The 16,602-nt window shown below is 42.2% G+C and overlaps 1 protein-coding gene across 1 annotated transcript in view; it reads right to left on the bottom strand.

The window, feature by feature from the left end:
• The window catches only part of Frmd4a (FERM domain containing 4A), a 590,169-nt gene extending 574,185 nt beyond the window's left edge, over positions 1-15,984 (bottom strand). The window contains exons 1-2 of the mRNA XM_051205872.1: positions 15,644-15,984; positions 15,057-15,188 (exon numbers count right to left, since the gene is read on the bottom strand). Coding sequence (XP_051061829.1) covers positions 15,057-15,101 — 45 coding nt within the window. The 5' untranslated portion in view covers positions 15,102-15,188; positions 15,644-15,984. The remainder of the gene's footprint in view (positions 1-15,056; positions 15,189-15,643) is intronic.
• Between the last annotated feature and the right edge of the window lie 618 nt (positions 15,985-16,602).

Genomic DNA, 16,602 nt, shown 5'->3' with positions numbered 1-16,602 from the left:
AGTTTATCAAAAAAAACAAAACAAACAAAAAAACCCAAACTTGTTTTTACCAACTTGTTTGCAAGAAAACCTAACTTGTAACTGTTGCTTCAGGTTGCCCTTTATTCCACCAAGTCTGAAACCAGTGAGCTGGTCTAATGAAAACCAGATCACATATTGAACCTTAGCTGCAAGGGGGTCTAGGAGTTACATCTTTAGATTCCTGGCCTCTTTCACTTAGCAAATAATTGTGGAGAGACAATGGTGGGAACATAATTGAGTAAGAAATCTACATTCCATCACATACAGTGGTCTGATTTGGCCAAAGAAAAATAAGTAATCTGAGAAGTCTGGGGAGAGAGATATCTTTAGTATTATTTGTAGTTGGAGTCTTTCCATCCTATCCACCAGTTCCCAAATAACTACTCAGAGGCTTAATGTTAATGATAATTGTTTGGCCAATGGCTCGGGCACATTACTGACTAGCTCTCACAATTAAATTAACCTATTTCTATTACTCAATATTTTACCACAAAACTGATGGCTTGTTATTTCACATCTTGCTTCTCTTGAGGCTACATGGCGTCTCTCTGACCCCACCTTCTTTCTGTCTGTATCTCTGTTTATATTTTTCCTGGCTGTATTCTCCTTGGCCATTAGCCAAATCAGCTTAATTTACCACCCAATAAAAGCAACACATATTTGCAGCATACAGAACATCCCATATTAGCTTTTCTTCCTGTTTTGGGACATGGGTATGATAGATATGACATTTGGAGCCACTTCTGTCTTTTTAGAGCCATGAAGTATCAACATTCTTCCATTTATTATTATTTTTTCCATCTTGAATCTCCCTGAGCCTCCCTTCTTGAGTCAGTCATTTTCACACTTTTTCCAACTCTGAAATCCACCCCTTGTTTCTTTCCATTTCTGTGCATTTACTTTGCTCACTTTGTAGTCCCACTACAATATTCAGTTTCAAATGTGGCTCCCAAAGCTATCTCACTCCCAAGGCTTCTCAATGGAATGTCTTCACTGCCATCCAGCTTGACAAATCTTCTAAGCAGTTTTTGGTTTTTAATTTCCTTAATCTCTCTGCTACACTTAAGGACTGATTAGTCTGTCCTCGTCCTAAACATTTTCCTACTCTCTTTCATTTAATACAGTACACCCTCCTGGCTCTCCCTCTCTTGTCTTTCCCTTTCCCCTTTTGTACAGCCCCACTTAGTGCACTTCCCTCCTGTGCCTCATCCATGACTCTCAGCTCCAGTCTACACTCCTCACTTTGTTTTCATCCTTTCATTCTCCTTTGACCATCACCTGAGTACTGAAGATCCTGAACATGTTCACCCAGGCCAGACGTCTTCTCCAGCTTCCCACATGTACATCCACCTATAAGTGAACATCTTAACTAGGACTCAAGGGTTTCTGAAATGAACATATGCCAAACACATGAAGCATTAGACTTTTAAACCCAGTTCTTCTTGAGATCTTCTTCCTCTCCCAACACAAATACACAAATATGTATGTGTGTGTATGTATATATGTATGTATATAATATGTCAGTCTGATCATTCATCTGTCTCACATGTAAAACCAAACACTTCTGATTTGGCTGTTTATTGACCAACATGATTCCTTCAGTAGCTTTCTACACATCCTTGGCAGACTGACCTAGACAAAATACAATTTCATTCTTTTTCCTAAAGCTTTTCAATTTTTTTTGTACCACTTACAGGCTCATCCCACTATCAGTCTTCTTCATGTCTATAACCCTCTCCCATGCCTTTCTCTCTACCTTACAATTTTGCTCCAGAAACTCTAAACTTTGCTCCAATGGATAAGAGCCTGGGCACAGCTTCACCTTATGGTCTAGCATGTAAACCAAAGACTTGTCCTATTTTAGAACTAGAAATGTGGCTCAGTGGGTAAAAGTGCAAGCCTCTAGAAGCCACAAAAAGCTAAATATGGTGATGCACATCTATAATCTTAACACTCCTACAGGGAAGATGGTGGACAGTGAAAACATTATCAGCTCTCGGGCCAGACAGCTTGTAGTATTCTGTGCAGTGGCAGAAACATGGCAGGTATATGTATGCATGAACACACACACACACATGCACACACACGTGCACACACACACATGCATGCACGCGTGCACACACACACACATACACACACACACACAATTTTAAGAACAAGTGTTCATTTTATCTTACTAGTAAATGGGAGCCACTATGAACCATCTCTGTCTGCCTTCCACTGTGTCTCCTCCATTCATACAGCTGGTGCAGCTGGTGAAAATGCATTCTTTCCTCCATTCATACATTCCTTCAATACCCTTTAACTCAGGTTCACTGCCCTGGGGCCCACTACTTCTTTCAACACAATTTCCATGTGACCTCCTATATTAAATATGTTTCTTGTTGCTGTGACCAACCATCTGAACAAGATGCAGTTTAGGGGTGGAAAAAAGGGTTTTCTTCTGGTTTGCAGTTTTAAGAGCTACAGTCCATCAGGGTGGGGAAAGCCAGAGTGTGAAGAGATACCAGTCTCTCTACATCTACAACCAGGAAGTAGAAAGACGATATGAAGGAGAGCCATGCTAAGAAATCTCCAACCCCTCTCATTTTCTCTAGGCAGGGCCCATCTCACAGACCTCACTGTGTTGGGGACCAAGTATACAAACACAAGCCTCTCAAGACAAGTCAAATTTCTAGAATAAAATTTCTGTAGCTTAGCTCTCACTATGTCATCCCATGTTTAAAACTATGAATGATAGTCAGTGGAATTCCAGGCATTGTCCAAACTCATCAGGTATCCAGAGGGTTATTCAGTGTCTGCCTCCAGGAAATCTTGACTTTTTATTTCTTGTTGCCTTTTGCCCTCTCTGTATAAGAATGTGACACAATTGTTGGGACTTGGAACTATTTCCTTTGCATTAATGAGTGATTGCTATTCCCTTTACCTGGAGCTGTGCCCCATTATTACCCATGCCTTCTATAAACTCACCAAACCCCTTAAAATCACACTAGAAGCAGGGTATGGGAGTGTACACCATGATTCTAGCATCCCTCTGGTATAGGGAGAAAGATGATGTGAATTTAAGGGCGATCTCAACTTTACAGTGAATTCCAGGCAAGACTGGGCTATACTGTGAGACCCTGCTACAAAAACAAAATCCCATCAGAATCTTTGGAGCCACTTTGGGGTCCTTGCATTATGTGCCTTTGCTCTATAATAGATGGAGACTTCTCTGCCATAACATTAACCTCACAGCATTGAAAATTATTTGCTTATTGACCTCACTGGCTAAACTCTAAGCTTCTTCCTGACAGCAGGGACAAAGTGGTATTGGTATACATATCCTCAGCACTGACCATGATGTCTCTAACATACTCCACAAATTGTTTAAGAAAGGGAAAATGTGAGGAGAGGGAAAGATTGGGGAGAAGAAGGAGAATGAGTCAGGAAAGGGAAGGGAAGGGAAGAGAGCCAATGTTTGCTACTCAGGGAGAAAGTACATGGTCACATAGTTTACAAAACAATCAGAGATTTCACTCTGCAGAGCCCAAATTACTGATTTCCCTTCCCTTTCTCTCCTTCATGACCTTGGTGCTTCAGGCTTTTGGAAAAAGTATTGAGGGCTGCCTCCATCAGTAGTCATGAGAACAGAAAGAAAACAAATAGTTATTGACACAGGTAATGTCCTTGTTTCCCTGTGGTAGCAGCATATGGTGTGGGTTGTAATGACCTAGTGTAAAGCATTCCTGGACAATATTAATGACCAACTAGGTTAATGACCAAAGACTCAGCCTCTGGCCAAGAACACATCTTCCTGTTCATTAATTCTTGGGAAATGACCTTAGCCATGTTCATTACAGCTCAATTACACTCAAGCACTGCACAAGAGGAAAAAGCATTTGAGACAGTACCAAACTCTGTCCCTCTTGTACCTTGACACATGGGCAATAAAGACACAAGTTATTAGTCTAAATACCAAGCATGTAAAAGAAGCACAGTTATTTCCTTATCGGCTTCTACAATCAATGAGAACTAAACTCGGTGACCTTAAAGGTCACCAAGCAAGCAAATCAGACTTTTTCTAATGATTTATACACACCCTGGGTGTTCTCTGCAGGCACAGCATAGCACTGAACATGTGACTTCCAGATATATAGTTTGGAGGAAAATCTAAAAATTCAAAGGGCAAAGACTTTACGGTAGGAAAAATAAAGCTTGCTGAAGACCAGCTTCTGTGGGGGTTGAGGTCCCAAAGAAAATTTGTGGACTGGTGTCTATTGTTGAGGTCAATGCTAAATTCCTCAACCCCTGACCTCAAGCCACATCCCAGCTCACGTCCCCCTTTTCTCCCATCCCATTTAATCCTATGTGCAGCTATAGAATATAATAGGTGTATTCTTTTTTTTTTTTTTTCTCAATTAAACACTGCTGGCAGCTATCCCGATTCACCCTCAGGATGTGGGAAGTAGAGACCAGAATATCCCTAGTGCTTGCTCTCAAACCAGCCTATCCTAATAAGTGAGTTCCATGTCCCAGTGAGAGACCCTGCCTCACAATCAAGATGGGTAGATGGCTTCTGATGAACCATAAGTGCATGTACTCACAAACCTATGCACACATGACTCTGTGACATGCTTGTACATAGTCCTATGCACACATGACTCTGTGACATACATATCCATCAAATATGGACTGTGTCCTCTGAATAAACCCACATGAATAGGTTGCAAATCAGAGTAAAAGACCTTCAAACAACATAAAATCAAGTTACAAGCAGTGAGCATGTGGTGCAGTACTTAAAAATTATCTCACACAAGCAGCATGAGATCAAGGTACAGGTAATGAGCAGGTGCTCTGGTGGTTAAAACTTCTAAAGTGCTGACCCTTTTCATTCACAGAACCTCAATAGCCTTTCACCTAAATCTCACCTTAAGAACGCACCTGTGGCCAAGAGGGTGCAACCCCAGTAAGTCTGTATGACTTCCTGAAGAGATGTGGATAGAGGTTTGCACAGTTCTTCCTTGTCAGCTCAGATAGTTTGGGACCCAGGGATAATATGTACCTCCATCATTTAGAAGCAGCCATGCTGTAGGCAATCCAGGGCATGTGGAGAGGGCCAACCCCCTCAATGCTAGCAACAGCAGACTAGTGTGGTTTTGGTGACAGGGGCACCCACTGCCCAACATGTGAGTGAAAATAACTTCCAGATAGGCTCCAGTATTTAAGTCTTACCAGTACAGTCTCCAGTATGGAGCACAGGCAAGTCCATTGTCCCTCACAGGAACTCCTTCCACTGACTTGGGATGCAGAACACGGTGGTTATTTGAAGTCACAAATGTTTAGGTGGTGGGAGAAATGCTGGGTCTTCCCACACATACACACACAGAGATGGATGTAACTGACCTGGGAAATTTGTTTTACTTACTTATGCATAGTCTTAGCTCAGTTGTGCCCTGCTGAAAGTACCATCATACAATGCAATGGCCCTGAATACCTGGCAGAAAATCACCAAGACAGCTTCATCCAGGCCAGGCAGTATACTCCACACAAGCAAAGATAATTGAAAAGGTAACATTGATCTCATTCCAATGCTGCCTTTCATTGTGCACCAATGTGAACTCCCTTTAATCCCTGCTGTGCCAAAACCCTCAGGTTTGGCTTGTTTTTCCATCTCTTTGGGATTTCCGTGTCACCCCAGTCCTGCTCTCAGCCCAAATCTAATCACTGGCCTGCTGTGGCCTGTACTGCCACCTGCCCACCAGCCCTTACTGCCAGAAAATTCTATTACAAACAGCACCTTCAATTCTGTGGCGCTAAGTGAATTGCAATCTATAATTCTTCAAATTCTATTCCTCGGCCCACTTTGGTGCATGAATGTCACACTCCCAGTCCCACCACTGGCATTCTGAAATTTAAACCAGAACCCATCATGGAACAGTCCTCCCAGGGTACCCGTTATTCACCACATTCATCTCATCTCACTGTGCCCCGGAATCCCAGCCATTGACTCTGCACTGGCTTTCTCCAGTCTCCTACTGCACTCTACTTTTTACTAGCAAACTTCAAAAGCCCCACAACACAACATCCATCTGGTCTCTTCTGGAAACCCAGGGTCTCCACGTGCAGATAACTCAAACCCAGGTCCCTCACCTGATCCCCACTCAGCCAATTTCCTTCCTCCTCCTGGCATGAACCCTTGGCTTCAGTGAGCCAGAATCTCTGCTGCCAATGGCCCCTCATACCATACCTTTTCTCTTCCCTCTGCGTTCTTACTTGTGCCCACTCTTCAGAATGGTTCTGTGACATCCTACTCTTCCATAAACTCTATTTTGAGAAGATTCCTAAAACTTAACTCTTCAGATCCTTTCTTACCCACCACTAGCACCCTGGTCTTTGATATGGGGCTCCTTCCTACTGTATGGTGTTTCCTGACATTTTCCATGATTCTTATTTGTCTGAAGAGACCCAGGCTCTAGGACAAGGGTCGTGTTCAACAGGGACCTGACATTCCTCCTAAAGTTTGGTCCAGGGAAAATCTTCCAGAGAATGATCAATCAATTCCTTAACCTATGAAATATAATTCACATACTGCAAGGTTCTATATCCTGCTAAACACCTTCCTGTCTCAGGGCTTCTGCACTGGTTGGAGTGTTCCAGCTGAGACATTTTACCATGGTCTTCCTTTTGCCACTCCCTCTTCAGCTATTTTCAGATGGCTCAACTGACTATACCCAATTTGTTTCATTTTTGCTTTTCCCGAAGATGCTATAAACTTGGTGATCACAGAAGCCTCATTTGTTTTATTTGTTGCTGTGTTGTTGCATTAGAGAATGTCAGGGCTGAAGACACAGAGATCAGTGGCAGGGTGCCTACCTAGCATGTGCCAGGCCTTAGGTTCAATCCTGGATACCAGAAAGAAATTTCCCATATCAGGAAAAGAATGCCTGCTCAATAAGAATGTGTTGGGTAAGGGGATGAGATGCTCTGTATATGAGACACAACCTATTAAGGAAAGCAGATATGCTTGCTAAGTACCACATAGCACTAAAAGAAATCACAGAGAGGCATCTGTTTGGAAGTATCAGTCTTGATTAAGTATGTTATTGGTGGACAGAAATACAGTTATGTACCATGCAATATTTTGGTCAACAAAGAACTGTTCAAAGGGCAATGGTCCCTTAAGTTTATAGCAGAGCTGAAAATTCCTAATGCAAGGGACATATCACCACCCTGATGCATAAATATAATCCATCACTAAGGTTGGTGGTGATGGTAGCACGAATGATCTTCCTGTGCTGACAGTTGTATAAACGTATAGCACACAATTGGGCATAATGCATTCTATCTGACAACAACAGGAGCAACTTTATGTTACTGGCTTATGTGTTTCCTCTATTATACTTGTAATCTTTACAATATTTTCCCACTCATTTGAAAAAATGGCTATAATGTAGCAATCTGTGTTAAAATATTTCATGTTTAGCTCATCACTTGATTGCATCTTACATAAGTCTACTTCAAAATGACAAAGTCACTTGAAACTCATGTATCAGACTATAATGTCATTGTGAAGCAATGGAGGGGTCAAGGTCAGAGCAGTGGGAAGGAATATTGTTGGGGCAGAGGCCAGATCTGTAAACTACTAATGTGGAATATTAGACCTTGAGATTCATCTCGGTTACAATAAAGTATCAGTGGAAATTTTCAATAAAAAAAATATGACAACCTTGATTTTTAAAATATCTCTTTGGCAACAATTTCAAAGACAGACAACAGTACAAAGAGACTAGAAGCAGGTGTCAGGTGAGAGGATGCGCAGATGGCCCAGGTAGGATGTAGGCTTACACTAAGGGGGTGGGTAGGAAACTAGATTAGACAGAGCCCGAGAAATTTGAAGTGGTTTACATTAAGACTAACTAGGTCAGGTGGACAAGAGACTGGAGGAGTCAAAACTGCATCCTGGACAATGGGCATGATGCCCTCGCCACCAATGAAGTACGGGTTTAATGGCCAGGGAAAAGACCTGAATCTTTGTAGGGAGCGAGGAGCTGAGTTTGAGGCACCTATGGGGTAAGCAAGGGGATAAATCTGGTAAGTTTAGATTTGTAGTCCTCAGAGTTTGGGGGCCAGGCCTGTGCCAAAGATATGATTTGGAAACTACTAATGTACAGATGAATTAATGCTGTGGGTATACGTGACATAGCTTGGTGAGATGAATTGGATCTGCCACTCAGGAAATTGCTTCTCCAGGTCTAGACTGTGAGACTAAGATTTCAATATCCAAGGTTGTAAAGAGCACTCATTACAATACAGCGTGAGTTGTCAGCCAATGTTACCTTGACATTGAAATTCAGTTCTTCTCGCTTGATATTTACCACATGGACTTAGTTAAACCAGCTTCCAGGTCCTTTGATTATGACCAGGCTAAATACCTTATGTTCTATTAGACATCACATCCTGGAACAGGACTCAGGGAGAAACTGCTACCTATATTTGCAACATATGTTCTCCAAACTGCTATCAAGCTTTTGCAAAGCAGCCATGCAATTAATCTTCAGCAGAGATGCTCTTACAGCCGCCCCTCATGTGTGGCTGCTCTGAAAGGCATGCGTCTGACATTTGCCAGAGAGAACATATTGCCGCCCATACTTCAGTCATTTATCTTCAGAGGCTAAGAAAGTTTTGTTGGTTATTTAAAACAGGAATGTAAATTTCAATGTGTGTGTGACTGGAATGATTTTTGTGACCCTGGGAACATCCTTTTCCCAAAGGCATCAGTCGCTTGTCCAAAAGTAGCCATTTGTTGCCTAGAGACTCGGGTACTGAGACAGAATTGAACAACTGTTTGTTTGTTTGTTTGTTTTTGTTTTTTTTAATTGAGTTTGGCTCATTTGTTCAGGAATCCAAGGAGATAAGTTCAGATAGATAGTTATTTTATGTTAGTTTAAGATAAAGTAAGTGCTGAGCTTATATTTTCTTTAGGTTGAGAATAAAGGTAAACAATTTGTAAGTGTAGTTCAATGAATTATCTCAGGTCATATAGGGTAATTACTATCTCATTTTGCAGATGCTGAGACTTGTTCAACTTAGAGGGAAAAATTAGACAATTGTATTTCTCCAAAAACATTCATTTTGTAGGAAAGTTGGCCTGAGGTTTAGAATTCATTTTTATCTCTCTTGCTAATCTTATTGGAGTTCTATTATGGTGTCTAAGGTGTGAAGACCACTATCAAGGGGCACCTTTTGTATCTGCCTTGCCAGACTCCCTTCCTCCCTTCTGGATACAGCCATTCTGTTTGGAAGATGTCCTCTCTACTCCATGTAACTGGCTGGAATTACCAGCCAGTTGATATTCCTCTTAGTTCCTCCAAGGTCTAAGTCCCAGGACCTACTTGGTCAGAAATCCCCATCATCAGACACTGCTACTGGCCCAGGGCCATCTCAGTATCCACAGGGCCAGAGAGGATGTGTAAGCCATGACCAGCCAAGGAGATGCTTCCATATTTATCAGTGATCATCAACACTCAGGAACGGTAATCCCAGAGCTGCCTCTGGGGGAAGAACCCCTAGCTACATGGTTAAATATTTTTTTTTTGCTCCCTGTTTTTAAAAATGCTGAGGATTAAGTACATCTCTGTTATTTAAACACAATAACACAGATCAATAAATGAAATATTACAAATTATATACAAAAATTAACCTGAGTTAGTTTTATTGTCATTGACCTCAAATCTCCCCTTTTGAAAGAGATACATTTATACATTAAATCCTAGCTACAATTTGCTAATATTGTAAGTATGCATCAAGAAATTGAACCTTAGAAGATAAATAACTGACTTTAAGTAAGAAGTTAGCTACTGACATAGGTAACAATGATGTGACCACTTCCCATAGATGTTTGGGAACAGCTCTTATTTTGAGTAAAATTGAAAAATAATGACATTAATAAACAGCTTCACCTTGTACCTAAACACTCAGATTTGAAGACATTTAGAAGTTCATGCTCTGTATTAGCATTTCATTATTAGTCTTTAACTTTCTATATAGTTTATCAATATTGCTTCTTCAAGTTTCTAACAACTGTTATTGAATGGGGGTAGTAATTCAGCACCACCACAAGCTATCTGAGCTACATTGGGCAAGCCATTTATCTTCTCTAGACCTTAGCTTCATCACATCACAAGAAGATACTGACTTTCCTGTATTGCAGAGAACATTTAGTAAAACTTCAGACACAAAAGCACTATAGAAAACTTTAAAACTTAGTAACGCAAAAGCAAGATTTCTTGGGACAGAACTCAGTTTCTACTCATGTTTTGCCATTTGGGATGTGGGGAAAGTTCCTCATAAACCCCAAATAAACCTGTCACAGGTAGAGGTAGAGGGAGGCCAGGTACCATGTAATAGAACTAAGGCTGTGAGTCTTCCCAGAACACCCCACCTGACCTCCTGATCTCACAACCCTTTCTTCCCCCAAAGAAATCCATTCAAGGCAGTCTGTTCTTCAGGCACCAAAACAATCCAGATTCCATTAAGATCCACTCACTATCTCCACCTCAAATTCCCTCTCTTGGCCCCTCCATATTTTAGCATTTTTATCTAAGTTCCTGGAACCTATATCTTCACTCTGGGTGTATCATAATGCCTTAATCCAGGCCTTTTATCCTAGGCTCACTTAATGATGTCTTCTGTGAGAGCTCATCTAGTGTGATTCTCTAAAGTTGTCTTACATATTTCTCATTTAGAGAAGTTGCCTTCTTATTCCCAGGGATCTTGCCTCTTCAACTTAGTTGTAAGTTTGTTAAAGCCAATAACTGGATTCCATGTTTCTTATATGGAATATGTACTCAGCAACTAATAAAAAGGGAGATACTAACTTAGAAAAATGGCAGAGAAAAAAAAAAAGAATTTGAGGGAGCCAGTATTTTCCCAAAGAAGCCCAGACATCTGAAAGTACTCATCTAACTCATTTCCTTCATTCTTTACAAAGAATCACTCAATAATTTCTGACTGAGTTTTTCACATATTAAATCTCTCTACTGTTAAATATGACCTTGGAAATCCTTAAAAAATACAATTCAAGAAATGGAACATTGATAAGGCTCTTGTGGATATAAATGTTGGACTTCCTATTAGTGTTAACACAGGCATCTTGCCGCAGCTTTTAAGCTTGCAAAGGAATCTTTTTTTTATCTTGTATATTAACATAGAAAATAATAAATATTAAACAAGAGGACAAGACTATCTGACTAGAGGGAAGTAAAGATGGCTGAGTCTAGGTCAATTAGACATTCATCTAAAGTGTTAGAAGATCCGGGGTATCAAATTCTTAGCTTGCCTACTATAGCAGAGAACCTTGATTTTGAGACCCCGGGCTGTCAATTTCAAGTGTGTGAACATTGACAGGTTTTTCAATGTCTGGTTACCAGGTGGTTTTTACCTGGAAAAAAAAATGTCTTGAAAGAAATTATGTAATATATGCAAAGATATTTGTTTATTATAGCAAAGTGTAGTTATCATTATTTATTTCTTAGCCTATTCATCTAAAAACTAATATAGGGCTGGAAGATGGTTCAGAATGTAAATAATCTTGCCTCCAAGCCTCATGACCTCAGTTTATTCCCCAGGACTCACAGAACTGATTATTAAAATTTGTCCTCCAGTTTCCACATACATGTAGACAAACAGACAGAAACACACCCACAAATAAGAAAATGTAATAAAAAAGTTTTTAAAGTATTTTAATCTTCTTATCACAAATATTTGAGCTGTCATATTCTAAGGAACAAAATGGCATACCTTGGTAGCCTCTTAGTCATATATCTATATTCTGAATGAACAAAATGAGTGATCTCCAAGGCAGGTGTGGTGTCACATGCTTGGAAGCCTAACACCCAAGAAGTAGAGGCAAAAGGATCAAGTGTTTCAGGAAAGCTTGAGTAACATACCAAGACCCCATCTCAACATACATCAATCAATTAGTCAATCAATAACAAATCCCTGGAGGCCAGCATGCTCCAGCCTTTGCAGCTTTCCTGAACTCATGTGACCTCAACAAATGACAAATAGCCTATTTTACAATTAGTCCTATGCAGCAGTATGGGGAACGAAAACACTGCCTCCTTTTATTCCTGGCATTTCTACATTGATGGGGAGGTGAGCCTGTGATGCACCTGAGGTCATCTTCTCCACTAGAGCCATCTATCTGCTCTTTGACTCCATCCTTCCTTCCTGCTTTATTTGGGTTGCTACAATTTTCACAGCCATCTATCACTTCCTACTCTCTATTGAAAGAACCAGTATAGACCTCCCACAGGGCAAGCACAAAATGCTGGAGCTCTCTCAAATGGGAGCCCACATCCAACTGGGAAAGGTACCTTAGGCACTGTCCTAAAGTCAGTGGGTTTTGTTCAGGGGAGTAAAGCAGACCTCTGTGGGGTTGGGCTCTTACACAGCAGAGTGTGAACAACCAGCTGATCTGAAACATACTGTCTCTGGGGAAAAAAAAAAGCAATATGAGTGGGAACAAATCCCCCCTTTTCAAAAGCAATGCAGTTTATGTGCTTGGTTGGGGAAAAAAAAAAGTGGCAATAATGAATAAAGTACCCAGGCTAGCTCCATCCTGGACAGCGTATTTACAGACTTTACATTTTGCCCAACAGAGTGAAAGTGCCCCAAGAGATCACACGCTCTCAGTCAGCAGATGACATAACCAGGACACACAGAAAGGAAGTGACATACTGAACATTACCAGTAAGTGGCAAAGCTGGAGACAGAATGCTGGACTCTTTAACTCTCCAGACTCTGCTGCTTCCAGAACCAATGAAACATTTCAGTTACTGACTGTAATTCCTGCAGCCCAAGGACTCCATAGCTGTAAACCACAACTACATTCAACCCACACAGTATTGACTGCCCTGAAACAGTGCTTTCATGAGCTCTGGCTTTTGCTATTATACCATGCTACTCTACCCAGTGAGCAGAGCTTGATAAATACTGAAAGCTGATTGGTTGATTAATGAGCAAATACATAATAACGGATACAGTTCCTCCCTGAACTCACAGCCCAAGGCAGCTTCACTAAATGGCCTCTTCATCCCATTTCTTTTCCCTCTCACTTGCTTACAATTTTTGAGAATCATCACGAAACATATCAAGGAAGCAATTACTTTGGAACTTCCCCTTTAAAAAGGCAAAAAGCACAGAAGTCCACGGGGGAAATTTGCCCTGAACCAAACCCAACCCAGAAAATGTTCAGTGACTCTGACTACATGCAGCACTCCAGTCCCGGAGGATGTAATCTAAGGGTCCATCACAGTATCAAGAGCTATTTTCCTAGCTTCCCAGAGAAAAGACATCACAATCCTTTAATCCAGGAAGGAGGTGAGTGCTAGCTAGAGATCTTAGGCAAAAGGGACCGAAAAGTAGAGGAGAAACTCTGAACTGAAGAGATAGCCAAGACAATATTAATATTAGAAGCCCAAGTGGTTGTGTGTGGCAGGAACAGCCCATTGGGGAATGATGCGTAGCCTCATTTTGCTTGAGTACCAAGGACTTCTCCTTGGGGCCTTGCAGTAAAACAGACATATATCTAAGCATCAACAAGCGTTCAGTGTGGCAGAAAGAGGCAGGACTGACAAACTTTCTCTCTATGAGCATACTGCAGAACTTCTATCTACTAAGCAACATCAGACAACACATGTGTATATGCTGTGATTTCATGGCCCCTCACAAAATCCTGCTTCTCACAAATACTGGAGTATAGTGTTAGCAACGGTCACAAACGCTCAGAACTTTTGACCATACATTTATTTGAACTACAATAGACAATGAAATATGTAGTAGTATCATGCTAGAATTAGTAAGTAGAGAAGCCGTGGAAAGAGTAATAGCTATAGCAATCCCTTTTCACACTTCTAATTCCTCCTTCCTGGTAGACTGGCAGTCAGAGAGGCCCATGTAATTTCCAGCAATTCAGGTGACACTGTGGACCAAATGCCATTTTTTCTTTTAATTTTTGGCTAATGAATCACGAGGAAGTATGTCCCTCTGAATTTGATGTGGCTCTCCACTCAGGAGGCAAGCTCCCTCTAGCCACTCCTCAAGTCACCTTAATAAACTCATCAGCCCTCGGCAAGCTGCACTTTCCTATCTCAGTCAGAAAACACAGATCAATACACAGCAGATGCACTTAGGCTCTGCTCATAAACTCTCCAGAGTAAATGTTAGGTTCATTCCCACCCCAAGCTGACGCAGCCTTCTTCCAGGGGCAGCACTGCCAAGGCCTGTGAACTACTGGGCAGTAGAGGAGGCGGGAGGGGGCACCAAGACAGAGGAGCAAACTGAACCCAGATCAAGCCAAAAGCCAACTGGGTTACAGGGTGCTGCTGCTGCCCTTGCCTGCTTCAAAGCACGAAGAGCAACGGCTTTCTTAACGTCATAAAAATCACAGGGGTCTAAAGTAGGTCAGCAGTTCACACACATGTAAATGCCAATGTCTCCTGGCCAACTGTAGATAGGAGAGGAGTGACCACTAACTGGGCAGCTGAGCTGTCACAGGGGCCACTCTGAGGCTCCCTGGAGACTCTGGAGGAACTTGGGAAGATAACCTTCTCCCATCAGTCTGGAGACAAAAAATTAATTTTTCTTTATAAATCTCGCAGCTGCCATGGAAGGAAATCAAACATACAAACAAGCACAACTCTAAATTTAGATTCAAAAGACCCTGAGCGAAGGATGCTGAGCACGGAGGGGAGGCATCTTGAGAACTACTCAGAGCCACCCTTAGCACCTGTTTGTAAGTCTCTCAAAATAGCATTCAGCAACAAGTTTCTAAAATGGCAAATCTACTTTGGCTTTTCCCTGAGAGTGCTTAGTCACGCTAATCCTCTGACCCAAGAAATCCTTTCACAGGAGTCTGCTGGATGAAGCTGAACCGTGCTTTCCCTGTCTGCAGCCATGGCAGCAGCCACAGCAGTTAGCAGCAATCCCTGAGGCAGGGGAAGGCTGGAGTGGGCACTGCCAGGGGCCCACCTCCTCCCCGGCACACTCACCATCAGCAGGCTGAGAGCGGAGTCCGGCACCAGCTGCACTGCCATGGCCCCTGATTGCGACTCCCATGCACAGATGCTTCTGCTGAATCAGTCTGCCTGGGCCCAGGGCAGCTGCAGATCATCTACCAGCACCTACAGCAAAGCAGCCAGACATACAGTCTTAGGGAGCCAAGGGATCCAGGTGAAGCTAGGCCACATTTCCCCATGGGGTGGGGAGGAGGGCAGGGGGATGTTGGGAAGACAGGGTGGGAACTGTGCTTAGGAAGAGCAAAAAAAAAAAAAAAAAAAAAAAAAAAAATACATATGGAGCAGAAGACGCATAGCAAGCTGCAGGTTATTTAAAGGTGAGCTCTCCCTAGCTTCTCTAAGCTGCATGCAGAAACCGCATCAAACACAGATGCAAAACGGGAGCCTGGGAAACAGCAATTCTACTGCCACCTTAGCCTAGGCAACAATTCTGCTTTGAATCGACAATTAAAATAAAACATTCCCCATTGCAGATAAATCAGCCAGCCCGACCAACACCCCGCCTCCCTGCATTTCTCAGCAAATTCTGCTGCATAAACATGCTGAATGTCACAACCTACCGGTTTGCAATCTGGTCAGTTCCGTCTCCCTGCTGCAGAAAGGTGTGTCTCCTCTTCTAAAGCAAGTATCTAGGAGAGAGAGGGCCAAATCTGACCAGGAGGAGCCAGACAGTCACTGGAGATCAGCAGATGCCCTCATGCTAAGTGAGGACCCACTCACTTAGGAGCTGACCCCCCTCCACCTTCTACTTTTCCTCTCCAAGTAGGCTGCAGGCACAGCTCCCGGCAGGGCTGACACTTAGGAAGAGCATGGAATTATGCTGCCTGTTCTGTAAGCGTTCTGATCCCCCTGCCTGTACCACATGTACGCAGCCAGACACCCTCTACCTCTCTCTCTCCCTTCCTCCCTCTCTTCCTCCCTCCCTTCCCCTTCCCTCCCATCTCTCCATAGGGCTGCCTGTTAGGAATTTTGAAGGATCCTCCCCAGTGCAGGAGAGGGAGGGCAGAGGAGGCTAATTTGTAAGAAAGGACATTGCATTAGACAAAAAGGCAAATTAGCCTTGAAAAATCATATATCACCAGGGATACTTTCCCTCAAAGATGTCAAAAGAAAAACAGGAGGTTACCACCAGGTTCTGATATATATATATATATATATATATATATATATATTCATTCATATTCAGTGCCTCTATAGTCTTCCCCCAAAGGAAACAGATGAAGCATCTTTACAGGAGCATGGTGAAATTCACAGCCAAGGTTCTCATTCAATTCAAAGTGTCGATTGTTGACACCTCCAGCAGTAGTTTTCAATGTCCTTTTCTGGTGCCTGCTTTCACTCACCTACTATAATGACTCCGTAAAATACCTAGAAATTAGCTGGATGGTGTGAAATACAGGGACATGTAAGTAAACTGACACTGTACATTAGAAACCTGGGAGAAAGAATAGCTTTTACATGATCTCATGAATAAGAATAGCTGTTATCCCTATATTCTACACATGTGTGCTTGTGTGTT

This window comes from Phodopus roborovskii, unplaced genomic scaffold (assembly GCF_943737965.1).
Source record: "Phodopus roborovskii unplaced genomic scaffold, PHOROB, whole genome shotgun sequence".
NCBI classification, from domain to species: Eukaryota; Metazoa; Chordata; class Mammalia; order Rodentia; family Cricetidae; genus Phodopus; species Phodopus roborovskii.
Note: the sequence above shows the minus strand (reverse complement) of the source record. Positions and strands in the feature narration are given on the sequence as shown.